A 19152-nucleotide genomic window follows, 5' to 3' on the forward strand; every position below is an offset into this window, starting at 1 on the left:
AAAAAAAAATCCAGAAATAAACCTTTACATTTATGATCAATTGAGTTTGACATGGGTACCAAGATAATTGAATGGTGACAAGATGACCCTTTTAATAAATGGTACTAGGACAACTAGATATTCACATGCAAAAGAATGAAGACAGAGTCCTATTTTATATCCAAAAAAAAATTAACTCAAAATGGATCAAAGACCTAAATGTAAAAACTAAAACTATAAAACTCTTAAAAGGAAACAGATACAAGCCTTCATGAACTTGGACTAGGCAATGGTTTCTTAGACGTGAGACCAAAAGAAAAAAAGGATAAATTGGACTTCACTGAAACTAAAAATCTTTGTGCTTCAGAGGATGCAATCAAGAAAGTGACAAGACAACACACAGAACAGGAGAAAATATTTACACATCATGCATCTGATATCTAGTATCCAGTATGAAGGACTCTTGTAAGTCAACAATAAAAAGACAAATAACCCTATAAAAAATGGGCAAAGGATTTGAATAGACATTTCTCCAAAGAAGAAGTACAAATAGCCACATACCTATAAACAGATGCAGAATATCATGAGTCATCAGAGAAATTCAAATCAAAAGCATGGTGAGATATTACTCCACAGTTACCAAGATGGTTGAAATAAAAAAGACATAATAACGAGTGTTGGTGAGGATGTGAAGAAAATAGAATCCTCATGCATTGCTAGTGGGAATAGCAAGAGGCTGAGGCTGCTTTGGAAAACAGCTTGGTGGTTCCTTGGAAAGTTAAATATTGGGTACCGTAGAACCCAGAAATCCCACTCCTAGTCTTATAGCCAAGAGAACTGAAAACATATATCCATATAAAAACTTGCACATGAATGTTCATAGAAGCATTGTTCATTACCTCCTTAGAGTGGAAACAACCCAAACATCCATCAGCTGATGAAGAGATAAACAAATGTGGTCTACCTGTATAACAAAATACTATTCAGCCATTAAAAGGGAATGAAGTACTCATATCTGCTAAGCACGGATGAACTTTGAAAGCGACATATCAGATTAAAGAAGTCAGACACAAAAAGCCACATATTATAGGAAATGTCTATAATAGCCTAATCCATAGAGATGCATAGAAACCAATGAATGCAGGTTTCTTTTGAGGTGATCAAAATATTCTGCTGCGGTGTCTGGGTGGCGCAGTCGGTTAAGTGTCTGATTCTTGATCTCAGCTCAGGTCATGATCTCGTGGTTCCTGAGTTCAAGCCCTGCCTCGGGCTCTGTGCTGATGATGCGGAGCCAGCTTGGGATTCTGTCTCTCCTTCTCTCTGCCTTTTCCCCACTTGTGCTCTCTCTCTTTCTCTCTCTCAAAATAAATAAACTTAAAAAAAAAAAGAAATGTTCTGCAATTAGCAGTAATGCTTGCACAACTCTATGAATATAATAAAACCACTAAATTGCACACCTTAAAAGGGTGACCTTCATGGTATATGACATCTCAATAGAAACACTATGAACAAAATAAAACACGAGTGACAAATTGGGTGAAAAGACTTCTAATATATGTCACAGATTAAAGGGCGATACGTGGGGTATGTAAAGACTTTTAACAGTTAAGGGAAACTGAATAAAATAAACTAGAATAAAAATTCTATTAAAAAGTAGACAAATGGTATGAAAAGAAAATTCACAAAAAATGTATTAAGAAGATCCATTGAACCTATGAAATGATATTTAATTCCATTTTGCAGATTAAACCTATACTGAGATGGATAGGAAGTAATTCAAAGTCTTGACAATACTCTCCTTTGGAAGAGGCTGTCAGGAAACAAATGCACTCAGACATTGCTGGCAGGAGCAGAAATAGTAGAAGCCCAATGAAAGGCAATATCCCGTAAAACTATCAACACATGTTTGCTCCCTCTGACTGAGCAGTCCCACTTCTAGGAATTTACCCTGAAGATACGACTGCAACAATATAAAAATATGTGTGTGTAAGATTATTCATTACAACATTACTTATAATTACAAAATATAGGAACCTATCTAAATGCCCAAACAGAAAACTATTTGAGCAAAACACACTAGGTGCCTAAAACGGGATATTATATTTTTGTACAAATGAATGAACTGCTATAAAGTGATTTCCAAGATACGGTGTTAAGTGAAAAAAGCGAACACACACGCAACAAGTAAATAACTTGGTGGGAGGAGGAAGGGACATTCGTAACAGGAGAATGTCAACTGATAAACGTGGATGGAATGGCAGAATGGAAAGTCATGAATCTGCAACCACCACAGTAAAGACTGGTTTGGGAAAGATTCATCAATGCTAAGTGTAGAGAAAATTTGCAAAGGAGTGGGATATTTACATGGTCTTAAAAATGTCTCTCTGCAGAATGCTTATTGGCTGCAAGGAGAAAAATAGTTATTATACAGGGAAGAATCACTGTGATTAGGTGATGAATTTAATGTCACTAATGAAGGACAGGTAGATATCATGTGCCTCCTGAGGCAATACCCTAAGAAATACAATATCCTTTTGTAGTATCCTAGCAGGGCATGCATTGTCAAATTTAGTCACAAGAAAATATCAGATGAACCCAAACTAAGGTACAAATGACTGGCCTATAGTCTTCAAAAATTTCAATGTCAAAGGAGACAAAGACAAGCTGAGAAGCCATTCTAGATTAAAGAACAGACGCATAACAACTAAATGAATACAAAAACATAAGGGGCCGTATTGGGACAACTGACAAAATAGAATATGGCCTGTACCAACATGAACATTCCTGAATTTGATAACTGTACTGCGATTACATAAAAGAATACCCTTGTTAAGTACTCAGGGATAAAAGGACATGGCATATTCAAATACTTTCAGATGATTACAAAATGTAAATATTTACCACTCTGTGCATATATGTACGTGTCTGTGTGTGAGTATGTCTATAAAAATAGATAGAATGAATATGACAAAGTACTTTAAAATGGTGAATCTGGGCCCTACAGACAAGAGGCATTACCTAACCCATTTTCCCTTCACATAGTACTAAGGGTTCTTAGGAGTGGGAAGACCTAATACACTGGAAAGTAGTATTTACATTTGAATCCCTTTGATGATCCCTGCCTTTAGAAATTCCAATTTATTTCAGCCAGTGTTTCCTAAACTATGGCCCAGGCAACACTAGTGTGTCACAGATGTATTTGACCCTCATTTGCATTCACAATCCACATTAAGATTTTTAATGCACTGTATGTAAAACCATGTCTTAGAGACATCTGTTTAATTTTAACTTAATAGTTCTCAAATTTATTTAACCACAGACATCTTTTCTAGGAAGACCTATGAATCTCTATGAATTCTTGTGAGGTGCTAGTATCCTATGGAACACAGTTTGGAAAATGCTTTTCTAAACCAAACTCAAGTTTTTGGCATTGAATGTTGTTAGGTCTTAGAAGCCACCTATCTTTCATTCCAGTGAATTTTGTTACTGGTAATGACCCTTGCTGGGGGACCCTGAGCCTCTTATTACTTGATGTCTTTGAACTTTAGAAGCTGGTATAGCAAAGATTGCACTGAGATTTTAAGGGCAGATCTGGATATAATCAGGAAACATTTAGGAAAACTGAATTAAGAAAAACATTTTAAATTAAATTTGAGCCTCTATTCTACAATGTGGGAGTAGAATAGTGTAAAAGAGTTGGCAAGGTTGCTGTGAAACTGGTTCAACAAAGAACAAAGCAAAACCCACTTTTGGTGGCGAGGTAAATCGACATAACCTCAGAATGTCAATCTGAAGAAAGAACTAGAAAATATTCACATCTTTTCTCCTAGTGGTTTAATTTCTGGAACTTTATACCAGCAAAAAATCAAAGAAAAAAACATTTGTCTAAGAATATTCAGAATAGGGGCACTTGGGTGGCTCAGTCAGTCAAGCATCCAACTCTTGGTTTGGGCTTAGGTCATGATCTCAAGGTTCATGGGTTCAAGCCCTGAGTTGACTCTGCGTTGACAGTGCAGAGCCTGCTTGGGATTCTCTCTCTCTCCCTTTCTCTCTGCCCCTCCCCTGCTCAAGCTCTCCCTCTCAAAATAAATTAACTTTAACAACAACAACAAAAAAGAATATTCAGGATTATTGTTACCAACAAAAAATGGCATGCCCATTGAGTATTCCTGCACTCAGTAAATGGGCCCACCAGCAGCATAGTGACCTTAGCTAGAAACCCGGCATAACACCAGACTGCTCCACCTCCTTCACTCCCCCACTCCCATGCCCGTTGTTTCTACTCTCCAAGCATCTCTCAAGTCTGTCCACGTTCTTTATTTCCATGTCACTACCTGAGTCGAGGTGTCATCATCCCCTACCTAGCCTGCTGCTGCCATCTCCTGAGTGACCTCCCTGCTTCTCTCTCTCCCATCCAGTCCACTCTGCATACCACATAGTGACCCTTCTAGAATGATAATCTCATGATGTCAATCTATCTACTTGGAAACACTGAACTGCCTTTAGGGTGAAGCTCAAATTCCTCAGCATGACTTTCAACATCCTGCTTGAAGACACCCATTGACCACCTTCACCATTCCCACTGCCCAGGCAGAGGGGATTTCTTGTAGTTCCCTGAACGTCGAGCTATGTCTCACCTTCAGACCTTTGCACACACTCTTCCCTCTGCCTGGGCCGGCCTTCCTCACCTCTCAGTATTTTGGGAAACAGGTACCTATGTTTATTACCTTTGCTGCCTCACATCTCACTCACCATACAATCTGATTTCTGCCTCATCATTGCCCTGTTTCCCTCGACAAAGTCATCAGAGAAAGAAAAAGATAACAAAGGAAAGGAAAGCGAAGAGAGAAACGTTAAAAATCTTGTGTGGCACTATATATCAGGCACTGTGCTAAGCACTTTATGAATATTAACTCATTTATTCTCCCAACAGCTCTGTGTCCTTCACAATAGCACATGGTATTAAAGGACACAGAAAATACAGCTTTCACTTTTCCTCATGTTTTTTTCTGCCAAATTCATCTTTGCTTTCTTTGCCAGGTTATCTTTTTTGACTGGACCAATGAACACTGAAGTTACTCAAGGCTCTGTCATGTCCTTGTCTCTTCTCACTCAATAACCCCCTCACTCCCAGGGTGATCTCATCCTTTCCCAAGGCAATTACTGCATACAAGTAGATGACTTCCTGATCCATTTTCTGAGCTCTAGTCCTGATTATCTAATTTACTAGATGGCATTTCCACCTATATGCCTCGCGGGCACCTCAGACTCGCCATTGAAACCTGAGCTTACCATCTCTCCATCACCTGTCACTCCTGCTCCCCCACTGTAACTGGCACAAACATCCACACAGTTGTTCAGACTGGAAACTCAGGAGTCATCATTGATTCTTCCCTATTCCTTCTTTTCTCCACATCCAATCAATCTCCATATCTCATCAATTAGGTCTCCTACATCTTTGTCAAACCATCTGCTTCTCTGCATCCTTGCTATCATCGTCCGTGTCCAAGGTGCCATCAACTTCCGCCTTTGCTACTTTGATAGTCTCCTAACTGGTCTACCTATGTTCTTGGCACATCTTCCTTGATCCATTCTCCTACATACCAGCCAGAACAATCTTTCTAAAAAATACTGGGTTTGAATCTGGGTTATGTCATTTATAGGCACGGAGGGTATGCCTGGGCATATCCCTCAACCTTTCTAATTCTTGACTTCCTTATCTATAAATGGGAAATAAAAATGTGTCACAGGGTGACAGTAATTAAGAGAGAAAATCCAGATAGAGTGACAGAAAGGGACATTCTAATAAACTGTGGATGGGCTATAAATGGTCAAACTTAAAAAGGAAATAACAATATGGAACTCTTAGTCCCAGATTGTTGCATCTCATTTGAAATAACAAGAATGAGTTCGGTCTATATTTTAAAACTTTAATAGGGAAAAATTCTGGGAAAACAATTTAACATGGGTTTTTAGCAGATGATGAATATAAAAACATCAAACTCATTGTGATGGTTAATTTTATGTGTCAACTTGGCTAGGCCATGGTGCCCAGTTTTTAAGTCAAACACCAGTCTAGATGTTGCTGTGAATGTATTTTTAACATTTACATTGGACTTGGAGTAAAGAGATTGCCCTCAACGATGTGAATGGGCCTTATAGAATCAGTAGAATGCCTAAAGAGCAAAATGCTGGGGTTTCCTGGAGATGAAGGAATTCTTCTATTTTTCTTTTCAAATTTTTATTTAAATTCTACTTAATTAACATACACTGCAATATTGGTTTCAGGAGTAGAATTCAGTGATTCATCACTTACATATAACACCCAGTGCTCATCATAACTAGTGCCCTCTTTAATGCCCATCACCCATCAAGCCCATCTCCTATCCACCTCCCTCCATCAACCTTCAGTTTGTTCTGAAATCTCCTTAAGAGTCTCTTTCAGTTGTCTGGGTGACTCAATAAGTTTAGCGTCCAACTCTTGATTTCGGCTTAGGTCATGATCTCATGGTCGTGAGATTGAGCCCCACTCTGGGCTCTGTGCTGGGCATGGAGTCTGTTTAAGATTCTGTCTCTCTCTCTCTCTCTCTCTCTCTGCCCTCCCCCCGCTTGCTCACATGGGTGCATGTGTGCTTTCTCTCTTTCTCTCAAAAAATAAAAATTAAAAAAGTCTTTTATGGTTTATTTCCCTCTCTTTTCTTTCCAACCCCCCCCAATATGTTCATCTGTTTTGTTTCTTAAATTCCACATATAAGTGATAAGAGAAGAAGGAATTCTGCCTCAAGACTATAACGTAGAGATCCTGCCTGAGTTTTCAGTCCGCCTGCCTACCTTATGGATTTTGGACTTGTCAGCCCCCACAATTGTGTCAGCCAATTCTCTAAAATCAATTTCTTTATTTCTTTCTATGTATGTATCCTATTGGTTCTGTTTCTCTGTAGAACCCCGATTGACACACTCACACAGGAATCCTATGATGACAAAGTATATCAGCAGCTAATAAATGACAACTCCAAGCAGCTTCAGGTGAATATTTTAGAGTACAGTAGAAAAAAACCCTCATCAGCTTGATAACATAAGCTCTAAATAGATAAACATGAAAGGATAAAGAACTTCAGGAAATAAGACTTGACTTATGCCCCTAATACGAGAAAAGCCATCTTCAGGGAGTCTCAGGCTGTTTGAGGACCATGCACCTGGTAACAGTGGACCACTGTCCCACACTCATCCACTTGGTCATCTATATGAAAATGTTTGTTGAACATTTACTCCAGGACAAGTGTTCTACATATCCAGAGCAAATAACAAAACCAGGCATTCTCAGAGCTGCTGTTCCACTTGTGTCTATGAGAAGCACTGAGTCCAGAAGAGCTTTGGTGGCCAGTATGTTCCGGCTTACCTGTAGAAAATGGTTGATGGATGCGTCGTGAACTCCCAGGGCTCGCTCTACACCTGCCAATTCCTTCAATATTGGTACACATTCAAGACTTTTTTCACCTCGACTGATCTCAGTGTATTCTAAAGCCTCTTGATAGTGGGGCAGGGCTTCTTTTGATTTCTTCTGACTTTGATACATCCTAAAAAATCATCAGAGACATTATTTTTTAAATAATGAAATAGAAGACACATAGGTGGGAAAAATAGGCGATCTGGTGGTTAGGATTTGGCTCTCTGACCCCTGTTGTCAGGTTCATTTCCTAGCCAGCTAAGTTTCTGTTTTTCCCAGGAGCCCGCAGGGCATAGTGGTCAGGAGGATGGACTTCAGAATAACCAGGAAGTTTCAGATCCTGGCTCTACTACCTATTAGATGTGTGAATTTCCAGTTGCTTTACCTCTTCCTCATCTCTAAGTTAAGAATAATAACTGCTTCCTTTACTGGGCTATAATGAAGATTAAATTAGTCAACACTCATAAAAATGCTCAGAATGGTCTCTGACATATAGTAGGTGCCATGCAGGTGTTGGTTTAAAAAACATAAAATACTTAAAAAAAAAATTTGTTGTCAAGTTAGCTAACATACAGCGTATACAGTGTGCTCTTGGCTTTAGGAGTAGATTCCCATGATTCATCGCTTACATACAACACTCAGGGCTCATCCCAACAAGTGCCCTCCTCAATGCCCATCTCCCATTTTTCCCTCTCTCCTGTACCTCACCATCAACCCTCAGTTTGTTCTCTGCATTTAAGAGTCTCTTATGGTTTGACTCCTTCTCTGTTTGAAACTATTTTTTCCCCTTCTCCTCCCCTAATGGTCTTCTGTTAAGTTTCTCAAATTCCACATATAAGTGAAAACATTTGATATCTGTCTTTCTCTGAGTGACTTATTTCACTTGGCATAATATCCTCCAGTTCCATCTACATCACTGCAATGACAGGATTTCATTCTTTCTCATTGCCAAGCAGTATTCCATTGTATATACAAATCACACTTTCTTTATCCATTCATCAGTTGACGGACATTTGGGCTCTTCCCATGACTTGGCTATAAAATCATAAAATACTTAACAAAACAATAACAACCATAAAGGATGCCAAGATGCTGATAACTGATCTGTTGAGAAATTACAGAAATTTTCCAGTATTGGTGAGGGTATAAAGCACTCTCTTTAACTGTTAGAAAGAATATAATTTGAGCATAAACATCTCTATATCAAAATTATACACACACACACACATATATATATATAGATATATAAAAGCACACACGTATTTCTGCTAATTTCACTTTTAGTAGTTTATCTTGAAGAGATATTCTGGCAGGGCAAGAAGATATGTATAAGAAGGTTTACCTAAGCACTCTTTGTAATAGTGGAAAAGTACAAAGCACTTAAAATATACCAATAGGAGATCATTCAAGCAGATTACAGTAAGCATATCTATACTGTAGAATGCCACATAGCCATTAAAGTTAACGTTGATCCATATTTACCAACATAGAAGTATAAAAGTATAAGTATAAAAGGCAGAATACAAAAAATGCTTTCTATAATATCCTATGCAGGTGAAAATGTTATATCTAATCTATATGTACATATATGCATAAAGAGATATCTAAATGGACACTAAAATCTTACCACTCAATAGTTATCTGGAAGGAGTTGGTTGTGAGTGATTTTACCTGTCTTGTTTATGCTTTCTAAATTTCCCAAATTATCTTCTATAAAATTGTATTACTGGGGTGCCTGGATGACTTAGTTCAGTGTCTGACTTAGGCTCAGGTCATGATCTTGAGGTTCATGAGTTTGAGCCCTGCACTGGGCTCTGGGGTAATAGCTCAGAGCCTGGAGCTTGCTTCAGATTCTATGTGTGTGTCTCTCTCTCTGCCCCTCCCCTGCTCATGATCTGTCTGTCTGTCTCTCTTTCTCTCTCTCTCAAGAATAAATAAACATTAAAAAATTTTTAAATTGTGGGGCACCTGGGTGGCTCAGTTGGTTAAGCGTCCAACTTTGGCTCAGGTCATGATCTCAACTTCAGCTCAGGTCATGATCTCATGGTTCCTGAGTTCGAGCCCTGAATCGGGCTCTGTGCTCACAGCTCGGAGCCTGGAGCCTACTTCGGGTTCTGTGTCCCCCTCTCTCTCTGCCCCATCCCCACTCATGCTCTGTCTCTGTCTGTCTTAAAAGCAAATGAAACATTAAAAAAATTTAAATTGTATTACATCAGAATTTTATTGTATTTACATTTATTGTATTTACATCAGAATTATATTGTACTTACATCAGAAAAATGTTAATCAAAAAATTGTAAGTAAAGGTGGTGCTGGGAAGATTCTTTAGCTTCTTGGGATAAAACTCTTTCACGTAAAAAATATATATCTGTCTATTTTGTTTAGCAAACACAATAGTAGACATTTAAAAACAACCTTCTCTAAAATATTTGCTAAGAAATAGACACTTTCTTCATGCATGGAAAAATTTTACATACAAGATTCATTATGAAAGGCACCAACCCTCTCTACATTACCCTTTACCCTAGCATCTTTACTACAAAAAGGCCTTATAATTCCCAGCTGCCCATGGGTAAACTGAGACATAATATGAGCACGTGACTAGGAAACCACACACACACACACACGCGCACGCACACACGCACACACACACACACAAATATATAGGTCTTTTTTTTAACTCAGTTACCGGACTTTTTGCACAACTATTTTTGCTCTCTAATAAATTTCAAAGAAATTGATTGATAGAAGATGCTGCTCAGATCTACGCTTCCGATGGCAACAGTGAAATAAAATGCTGATGGAATAGCTTATGAACTTGGATGTGTTCTACAAATGGCAAGAAGTTGAAACACAGGAGACGGTCAGGGATATGTTCCTGGACCAAGTCAGGTCCAGGTTCCAGCTTGCAGCAACTCTTAATCTTAGAAAGGAAGAGATTAGTAGGCGACCTAGTAATACTGGGCTTGTCTTCTGACTCTTACTGAACTTTGGATGTAGTGAGCAATAATTAGCATTGTAAGTATCATATTTTGTTTTTGAAGAGAAAACCCACTTGCATCTTTGGTGACAGAATGAGGCTTTGAAACATATGGCTGATAACAAATCACTTAGCCCAAAAATGAGATTCCTGGTAGACAACTGAAAACAGGAGGCAGCAAACTGTGGCCTGTGCACCAAATCTGCTCACTGTCTTTTTTTGTAAATAAAGTTTTATTGGCACACAGCCACACCCACTTGTTTACACATTGCCCATGGCTGCTGTAGCACTATAATGGTGGAGCTGAGTAGCTGCAATGCAGTGGGTACCAAAAAGCCTGAAATATTTACTGTGTGGGCCTTTACAGAAGAAGTTTGCCAAAGTCAGGTCTAGAATCCAGAGAAAGCTACATACTTCCAAAATGACTTCAGATTTTTTCCATCTAATTTAACCTTGAGAACTCCAACAATGCCACAGATATTTGAGCAAAGGGGGAAAAAATCACCTCCTTCCTTTCTCATGTTCATAGGTGATGAAACATGTGCCAAGGAAATAAAGAATGGATTTTTTGTTTCCAAGGCTGCTGTAAAAATCATGGAAGGGTAATAAAGCAAATACAAAGTATTTGTAATACAAGATGATTTCGTTTGAGCAAAAGTTTTAAAGGAAAGCAAAATTCGAAGCTTAGTAATCAAGCTTACAAATGCAAAAAAATATATAGAAAAGTAAACAATAACAAGGCATAAGTGAATTCATACAATAACAATTTTTCCTTTCCCAAGATAGAACACTAAAGAAAAGTATTTGAGAGTTTGTAATGGTGGAGAACAGGGACAACTTGCTCTTCCTTTTTACCATTAACCTACTACTCTCTTAGCCAAAAGCACAGCCTATCACCCCAGGTTAACACCACATCACTTTTTCAGGTATCAGAAAGTGATCTTTCAAATACCAGACTCTTGGAGCAAATTTTATAAAAAGAGGGACACAGGGACTGCCTAGGTGGCTCAGTCAGTTAAGTGTCTCACTTTGGCTCAGGTCATGATCTCACAGTTTGGGGGTTCAAGCCCCACATTGGGCTATGTGCTGACAGCACGGAGCCTGGAGCTTGCTTCAGATTCCGTGTCTCCCTCTCTCTCTGCCCCTCTCCTGCTCACACACACACACACACACACACACACACACACTCTCTCTCTCTCTCTCTCTCTCTCTCTCAAAAATAAATAAACATTAAAAATATTTTTTAAAAAAAGAGGGACTCAAGATGAGAGGCAGGACAGTCAGTTACAAGTGCTGCAGCAGTAGAAAACCCCAACCATAGTTTGAGCATTCTTAGTGATGAGGCCACACAACCCTGGGCAAGAACAAAACATCTCTGAACCTTGGTTTCCTCATCTCAACACTGGTGTCCAATAGGGTTGTTGTGAGAACCCAAGAAGATGTCTAAAATGCTCTGCAAACTGAAGCAAGTTCTATAGATTGGCATTAAATGCCTATACCTCGTCATACCTTTCACTCCTTCCCCTCCCAACCGGTAGTCTATACGGAACTGAGTGCCACGGCCTCAGGTTGTTCTCCTGTTGAAACAGGCTCAACTGTGGTCTCACACCCACCCGCAGAAGATTTTGGAAAGTCCAAATAATAAGGATAATCAGCCAAACTCATGTGCCAGTGTGGAAGGCATTTTCTTATCCAGCTAAGCTTTTAAAAATGTTGAGGATATTTTATTATAAGAATAATACGTATCCGTCATTTAAAAAAAAGAGATAGAAAAATAAAAATAAAAACTACACAATCACGACATCCAAAGATGAGTACTGTATACCTTGATACACACCTTTCCGGATGATTTTCCACACATATTTTTTAAAAGAATCTTAATGTTTTATAACCTGTTTCTTTCACTTAATCACATATCAAAATGTGGCAATGAATGTTCTAGCCTCATTCTAGTGGTCGAGTGGTGTCATACACTTCACTGGCCACTTTATTTACTCATTGCTCAGCACGGACATTCCTTGGAGGACATTTGGGTGGTTTATGCCTTTTGACTGTTATGAACATTGTGTACAAGTTTTTATGTGGATGCGTATTTTCATTTCCTTTGGGTATTTACCTAGGATTGAAATTATTGCATCATATTGTAATTCTATATGGAAACTTTTGAGAAACTGACGCTATTTTCCAAAGTAGCTGCACCATTTTATATTTCCACCAGCAGTATGTAGGGGTTCCAATTTTTCCACATCCTTGCTAGCACTTGTTACTATCTTTATTATTATTATAGCCACTATCCTAGTGAGTGTAAAGGGTTATCTCACTGTAGTTTTGATATGCATTTCCTTGATGATTAATGACGATGAACATCTCTTTATGTGCTTATTGACCATTTGTATATCTTCCTTGGAGAAATGGCTATTTGGAAACTTTGCTTGTCTTTAAATTGGGTTGTCTTGTTATTATTGTTGTAGGAGTTGTTTATTTATTCTGGATGCAGGTCCCTCACCAGAAATATGATTTGTAAAAATTTTCCAGAAACCATTTTTATATTCCAGAAACCATTTTTTATTTTCCAGAAACCATTTTATATTCCCACCAGCAGTATGTAAGGGTTCCAATCATCAAGTGAAAAAGGGCAGCCACAAATAACCTAACCTTATGCCTAAAGGAGCTAGAAAAAGAACCACAAGCAAAACTTAAAACCAGCAGAAGTAAGGACATAATAAAGATTAGAACAGAAATAAATGATATAGAAACTAAAAAAACACAACAGAACTAATCGATGAAACTAAGAACTTGTTCTTTGAGAAAAATCAATAAAATTGATAAACCTCTAGTCAGACTTACCAAGAAAAAAAGAGAAAGGACTCAAATAAATAAAATCACAATTGAGAAAGGAGAAATAATCACCAATGCCACAAAAATACTAACAATTCTAAGAGAATATTATGCAAAACTATATGCCCACAAACTGGACAACCTGGAAGAAATGGATAAATTCCTAGATACATATAAACTACCAAAACTGAAACAGGAAGAAATAGAACATTTGAACAGACCAATAACCAGCAAATAAGTTGAATTAGTAATCAAAAAACTCCCAAAAACAAAAGTCCAAGGATCAGATGGCTTCACAGGTGAATTCTACCCAACACTTATTCATTTTTTAAAGTTTTATTTGTTGAGAGAGAGAGAGAGAGAATGAATGTGTATGAGCAGGGTAGAGGCAGAAAAAGAGGGAGAGACAGAATCCCAAGCAGGATCTGTGCTGTCAGCACAGAGCTGGATGTGGGACTGGAACTCAGGAATTGTGCATGAGATTGTGAGCTAAGCTGAAACCAAGAGTCAGATGCTTAATTGACTGAGCTACCTAGGCGCCCCAGTCTACCAAACGTTGAAAAAAGAGTTAAGGGGCGCCTGGGTGTCTCAGTAGTTTAAGCATCTGACTTTGGCTCAGGTCATGATCTCACAGTTTGTGAGTTCAAGCCCCACATCAGGCTCTGTGCAGCCTGCTTCGGATTCTTTGTCTCCCTCTCTCTGTTCCTCCTCCACTCGCACTCTGTCTCTCTCTCTCTCAAAAATAAATAAAGATTTTTTTAATTAAAAAAAATAAAAAATAAAAAAAATAAAAAAGAGTTAATACGTATTCTTCTCAAACTATTCCCAAAAACAGAAAAGGAAGGAAAACTTCCAAATTTATTCTATGAGGCTAGTATTACCCCGATACCAAAACCAGATAAAGACACTACTAAAAAAAGAGAATCACACCAATATTCCCGACTAACATAGATGCAAAAATCCTCAACAAAATACTAGCAAACCAAATCCAACAATACATTTAAAAAATCATTTACCATGATGAAGTGGGATTTATTCCTGGGCTGCAAGGGTGGTTCAATATTTGCAAATCAATCAACATCGTACAACCTATCAATAAGAGGAAGGATAAGAACCATATGAACATTTCAATAGACGCCAAAAATGCATTTGACAAGTACAACATCTTCTAATAAAAACCCTCAACAAAGTAGGTTTAGAGGGAGCATATCTCAACATAATAAAGGCCATATATGAAAACCCCACAGCTAACATTATCCTTAATGGAGAAAAACTGAGGGTTTTCTTGCTAAGGTCAGGAAAAAGACAAGGATGTCCACTATCACCACTTTTTTACTCAACACAGCACTGGAAGTCTTAGCCACAGTAATCAGACAACAAAAAGAAATAAAAGGGATCCAAATCAGTAAGGAAGAAGTAACACTTTCACTATCTGCAGGTGACATGATACAATATACAGAAAACCAAAAGAGTCCACCAAAAAAACCCGTTAGAACTGACAAGTGAATTCAGTAAAGTCGCAGGATACAAAATCAATGTCCACAAATCTGTTGTATTTCTATACACCAATAATGAAGTAGCAGAAAGAGAAATTAAGAAAACAGTCCCATTCATGACTGCACCGAAGAGAATAAGATACTAGGAATAAACCTCACCAAAGAGGTGAAAGACTTGTGCTCTGAAAACTATAAAATACTGATGAAAGAAATTGAAGACAACACAAAGAAATGGAAAGACATCCCATGTTCATGGATTGGAAGAACAAATATTGCTATAATGTCTATACTACCCAAAGCAATCTATGTATTTAATGCAGTCCCCATCAAAATACCAACAGCATGTTTCACAGAACTAGAACAAACTATCCTAAAATTTGTTTGAAACCACAAAAGACCCCAAATAGCCAAAGCAATCTTGAAAAAGCAAAGCAAAGCTGGAGGCATCACAATTCCAGACTTAAATGTACATTACAAAGCTGTAGCAACCAAAACAGTATGGTAATGGCACAAAAATAGACACCATAGATCAGTGGAGCAGAATAGAAAACCCAGAAATAAACCCACAACTATACGGTCAAATAATCTTCAACAAAATGAGAAAGAATATCCAATGGAAAACAAGATCATCCCTTCAGCCAATGTTGTTGGGAAACTGGACCACAACATGCAAAAGAATGAAACTGGACCACTTTCTTACACCATACATAAAAATAAATTCAAAAATGGTTTAAAGATCTGTATGTGAGATCTGAAACCATAAAAATCCTAGAGGATAACATAGGCAGTAACTACTTTGATATTAGTCAAAGCAACTTCTTTCTAGAGATGTCTCCTGAGGCAAGGGAAACAAAAGCAAAAATAAACTATTGGGACTGGATTAAAATAAAAAGCTTCTACATAGTGAAGAAAATAATCAACAAAACTAAAGGGCAACTTACGGAATGGGAGAAGATATTTGCAAATGACATATCCAATAAAGGGTTAGTATCCAAAATAAATAAAGAACTTATAAAAGTCAACACCCCACCAGTTACAAAATGGGCAGAAGATATAAACAGACATTTCTCCAAAGAAAACACACAGATAGACAACAGACATGTAAAAAGATGTTCATCATCACTCACCATCAGGGAAATACACATCAAAACTACAATGAGCTATGACTTCACACCTGTCAGAATGGCTAAACTCAACAACACAAGGAACAACAGGTGTTTGGTGAGAATGTGAAGAAAAAGAAACCCTCGTGCACTGTTGGTGGGAATGCAAACTGGTGCAGCCACTCTGGAAAATAGTATGGAGGTTCCTCAAAAAGTTAAAAATAGAAGTACCCTACTATCCAGCAATCACACTACTGGGTATTCACCCAAAGAATACAAAACACTAATTCAAAGAGATACATGCACCCCTATGTTTATGGCAGCATTAATTACAATAGCCAAATTATGGAAGCAACCTGTGTCCACTGATTGATGAATGTGGTATATATGTACAATGGAATATTATTCAACTGTAAAAAAGAATGAAATCTGGCCATTTGCAATGACATGGATGGAGCTAGAGAATATAATGAAAATGCTAAGCAAACTAAGTCAGTCAAAGACAAATATCAAAATAGGACTTAACTCATATGTAAAATTTAAGAAACAAAACAAATGAGCGAAGGGGAAAAAGAGAGAGAGGGAGAGAAAAATCAGGAAACAGACTCTTGGGGTGCCTGTCTGGTTCAGTAAGTAGAACACGTGATTCTTGGTTTCGAGGTTGTAAGTTTGAACCCCAAGGTGGGTGTAGAGATTACTTTAAAAAGCCTTAAAAACATTTTTTCAATTAAAAAAAAAAAGACTTTTAATTAGAACAAACCAATGCTTACCAGAGGGGAGGAGGTGGGTGGTGGGTGAAATAGGTGATGGGGATTTAGGAGTGCACTTGTTATGATGAGCACCAGGTGACATATGGAAGTATTGAATCACTATATTGTACACCTGAAACTAATAAAACACTTTTTAAAAAGGCAAAGAAAAAAAAAGGGAAAAAAAAGCATGTCACAAAAGGCCACACATTGTATGATCCCATGTATATGAAATGTCCCAAACAGGCAAATCCACAGAGAGAAAGTAGATTAGTAGTTTTCAGGGGCTGGGGGAACATGGTAATAGAGACTGCTAATGGGATGAAAAAGTCAAAACGATTGTGGTTTGTTAATATACTGAAAACCACTGAACTGTGTATTTCAGTTGGGTGAGTTGTATGGTATGTCAGTTATGGCTCACTAAATCTGTTATTTAAAAAAGTTTGTGTGGGGCACCTGAGTGGCTCAGTTGGTTAAGCGTCTGACCCTAGGTTTCAGCTCAGGTCATAATCTCACAGTTTCATGAGTGGAGCCCCGAGTCTGGCTCTGTGCAGGCAACACAGAGCCTCCATGGGATTCTCTCTTCCTCTCTCTCTGCCCCTCCCCTGCTCACACCATCTCTGTCTCTCTCAAAATAAATAAATGAACTTAAAAATAAATTTAAAAGTTTGTGAACATTTCAAAGCAAAACTAAATACAGATAAGGTTTAGTGGTACCCATAAAATTAGTTAATTTTCGTTTAAAATAATTGTAATAATGTTAAATAAAAACCAAAATTCTTTTCTCTTAATATTGTCTTTGAGCCATTTTGAACCAGCACAAACCAGGTCAGAAAAGGATGTGTGCTTTGGCTTTAAATTGGTCCCGCGTGATTAGGCGATCCTACCCAACTGTTTTTAGGGCTGAAGGATTAGGAGAGCAGAGAATGTTGTGGGTCCTCCTGCACCTGACCCCTCAGCAATGGGCATCCCCCAGGGGAGGCCATAAATTGGACTTGGGACACTGAGCTACTGGCCTCACTCTCTATTCTTTCAGAGCTGTAAGCTTGTTTCCTGATGAGCTCCAATGCCTGGGTCTTCTGGGGGAATGTCTCGGTCTACGAAAATTATAATCCTAACGAGAAAGCAGGAAATTCATGGAGGGAAAAGCCACATAAAATTATTCTTAATGGAATATTCTGGTAAATCAATTACCCTGTAAGTTTATTTTTTTTTAAGTTTATTTATTTTGAGAGAGAGAGAGAGAGAGCAGGAGACAGAGGATCCGAAGTAGGCTCTGTGCTGACAGCAGAGAGCCTAATGTGGGGCTCAAACTCACCAACCGCGAGATCACGACCTGGGCCAAAGTTGGACGGTTAACCGACTCAGCCACCCAGGCACCTCACTTTGTAAGTTTAAATATGTTAATGTATTTCCTGTTATGATGTCTGCAAGTATGCAGACATGGAAGAATCAAGAAATTGGTGATAAACCCAAAATCTTTTTCCTTTGGCTGATTGTTTCAAGCCAATAAGCTGTGGTCGAGGAAATTAGCTTGAGTGCTGGTGAGTTATAGAAGCAGGATAAGTTCTATACAGCTCCCTAAGTTACCCGGATGTGCAGAATTCAGAGTGTGTCAAAGATGGGTGAGAATAGAAAGGCCAATCCCCTAGCTGAGTGCTGCCCCCCCGCCCAGCCATCCGGGGCATGGGTTTGGGGCCCTGGTCCCACACACAGGAGCCCAAACTGCTGCCAGCAGGGCCTGGCTCTGCACCCATAGACTCCTGCTCCTTCTCTCTGTGCCCAGGTTCTGATAGACACCTGCCCAAGGTGGCCATTGGGAGTTCAGTCCAGCCCACGCTCTGCTGGATGAGCTGTTGTGCTTGGACACAAAGCTGTGTTTGCCTGGAAGAAAGGGCACCTTTCCCAATTCTCACAAAGGCTCTGTCCACTCACCTAACTGCACAAAGGTGGCACAGAGGTGACGGTGGTTCTCCTGGGACCTGAGTTTCTCAGGACTTGATGAGTTCAGATTACCCTCGAGCATCATCTAAACCTTCCCATCTAGCTTCCCTGATGCCGTCCTCCTTTGCGTGAAGTGTACCTTTCAACTCTGGGTGTTCGCTGGGCCATTCTATCTGGAATGTTCTCTTCTTTCTTCCATCTCTGCCTGGCAAACTTCCATTCATCTTTCTAACTACTATTCCTCTTTTTAGTTTTAGCTTAACAGTCTCCTCCTTTAGGAAGCCTTCCCTGACACACCATTTAAGGTGACACTCTCATGGGGCAGGCAAGTGCAGGGTGGGCATCCAAGAGTGAGTGCCTCCTTAAATGGTGTGGCTTGGGCACCTGGCTTTCTCATCTTAAGCCCTGCTCTGTTCCCTGACACCCCAGGCTGGGCTGGGTGCCTCAGTGAACACCTGACTGTGCTCCCACGGAACTGTGAACCTTCCCTGCTGGGGAAACATCTTTCAGGTTCTATTATAACTGCCTGGCAACTCAGCTGCTGGGATCTGTGAAGGCAGGGTCCAAGCCCGCCTCATTCATCTTGGCATCCCAGCACCTTGCACAGTGTCTGACA

At 39.0% G+C, this 19152-nt stretch overlaps 1 protein-coding gene across 10 annotated transcripts in view; it reads right to left on the reverse strand.

Moving 5' to 3' along the window:
• The window catches only part of TTC23 (tetratricopeptide repeat domain 23), a 105670-nt gene that overhangs the window by 44508 nt on the left and 42010 nt on the right, over window positions 1–19152 (reverse strand). For all 10 annotated transcript variants that reach the window (XR_009605784.3, XM_060617771.2, XM_060617772.2 and 7 more), the window contains one exon: window positions 7379–7556. Coding sequence is in view for 9 of the 10 variants with exons in the window: in XM_060617771.2 (XP_060473754.2) it covers window positions 7379–7556 (178 nt within the window). In the remaining variant the exon portion in view is untranslated. The remainder of the gene's footprint in view (window positions 1–7378; window positions 7557–19152) is intronic.

The sequence above is a fragment of the Panthera onca genome, chromosome B3, assembly GCF_046562875.1.
Source record: "Panthera onca isolate mPanOnc1 chromosome B3, mPanOnc1 haplotype 2, whole genome shotgun sequence".
NCBI lineage: Eukaryota > Metazoa > Chordata > Mammalia > Carnivora > Felidae > Panthera > Panthera onca.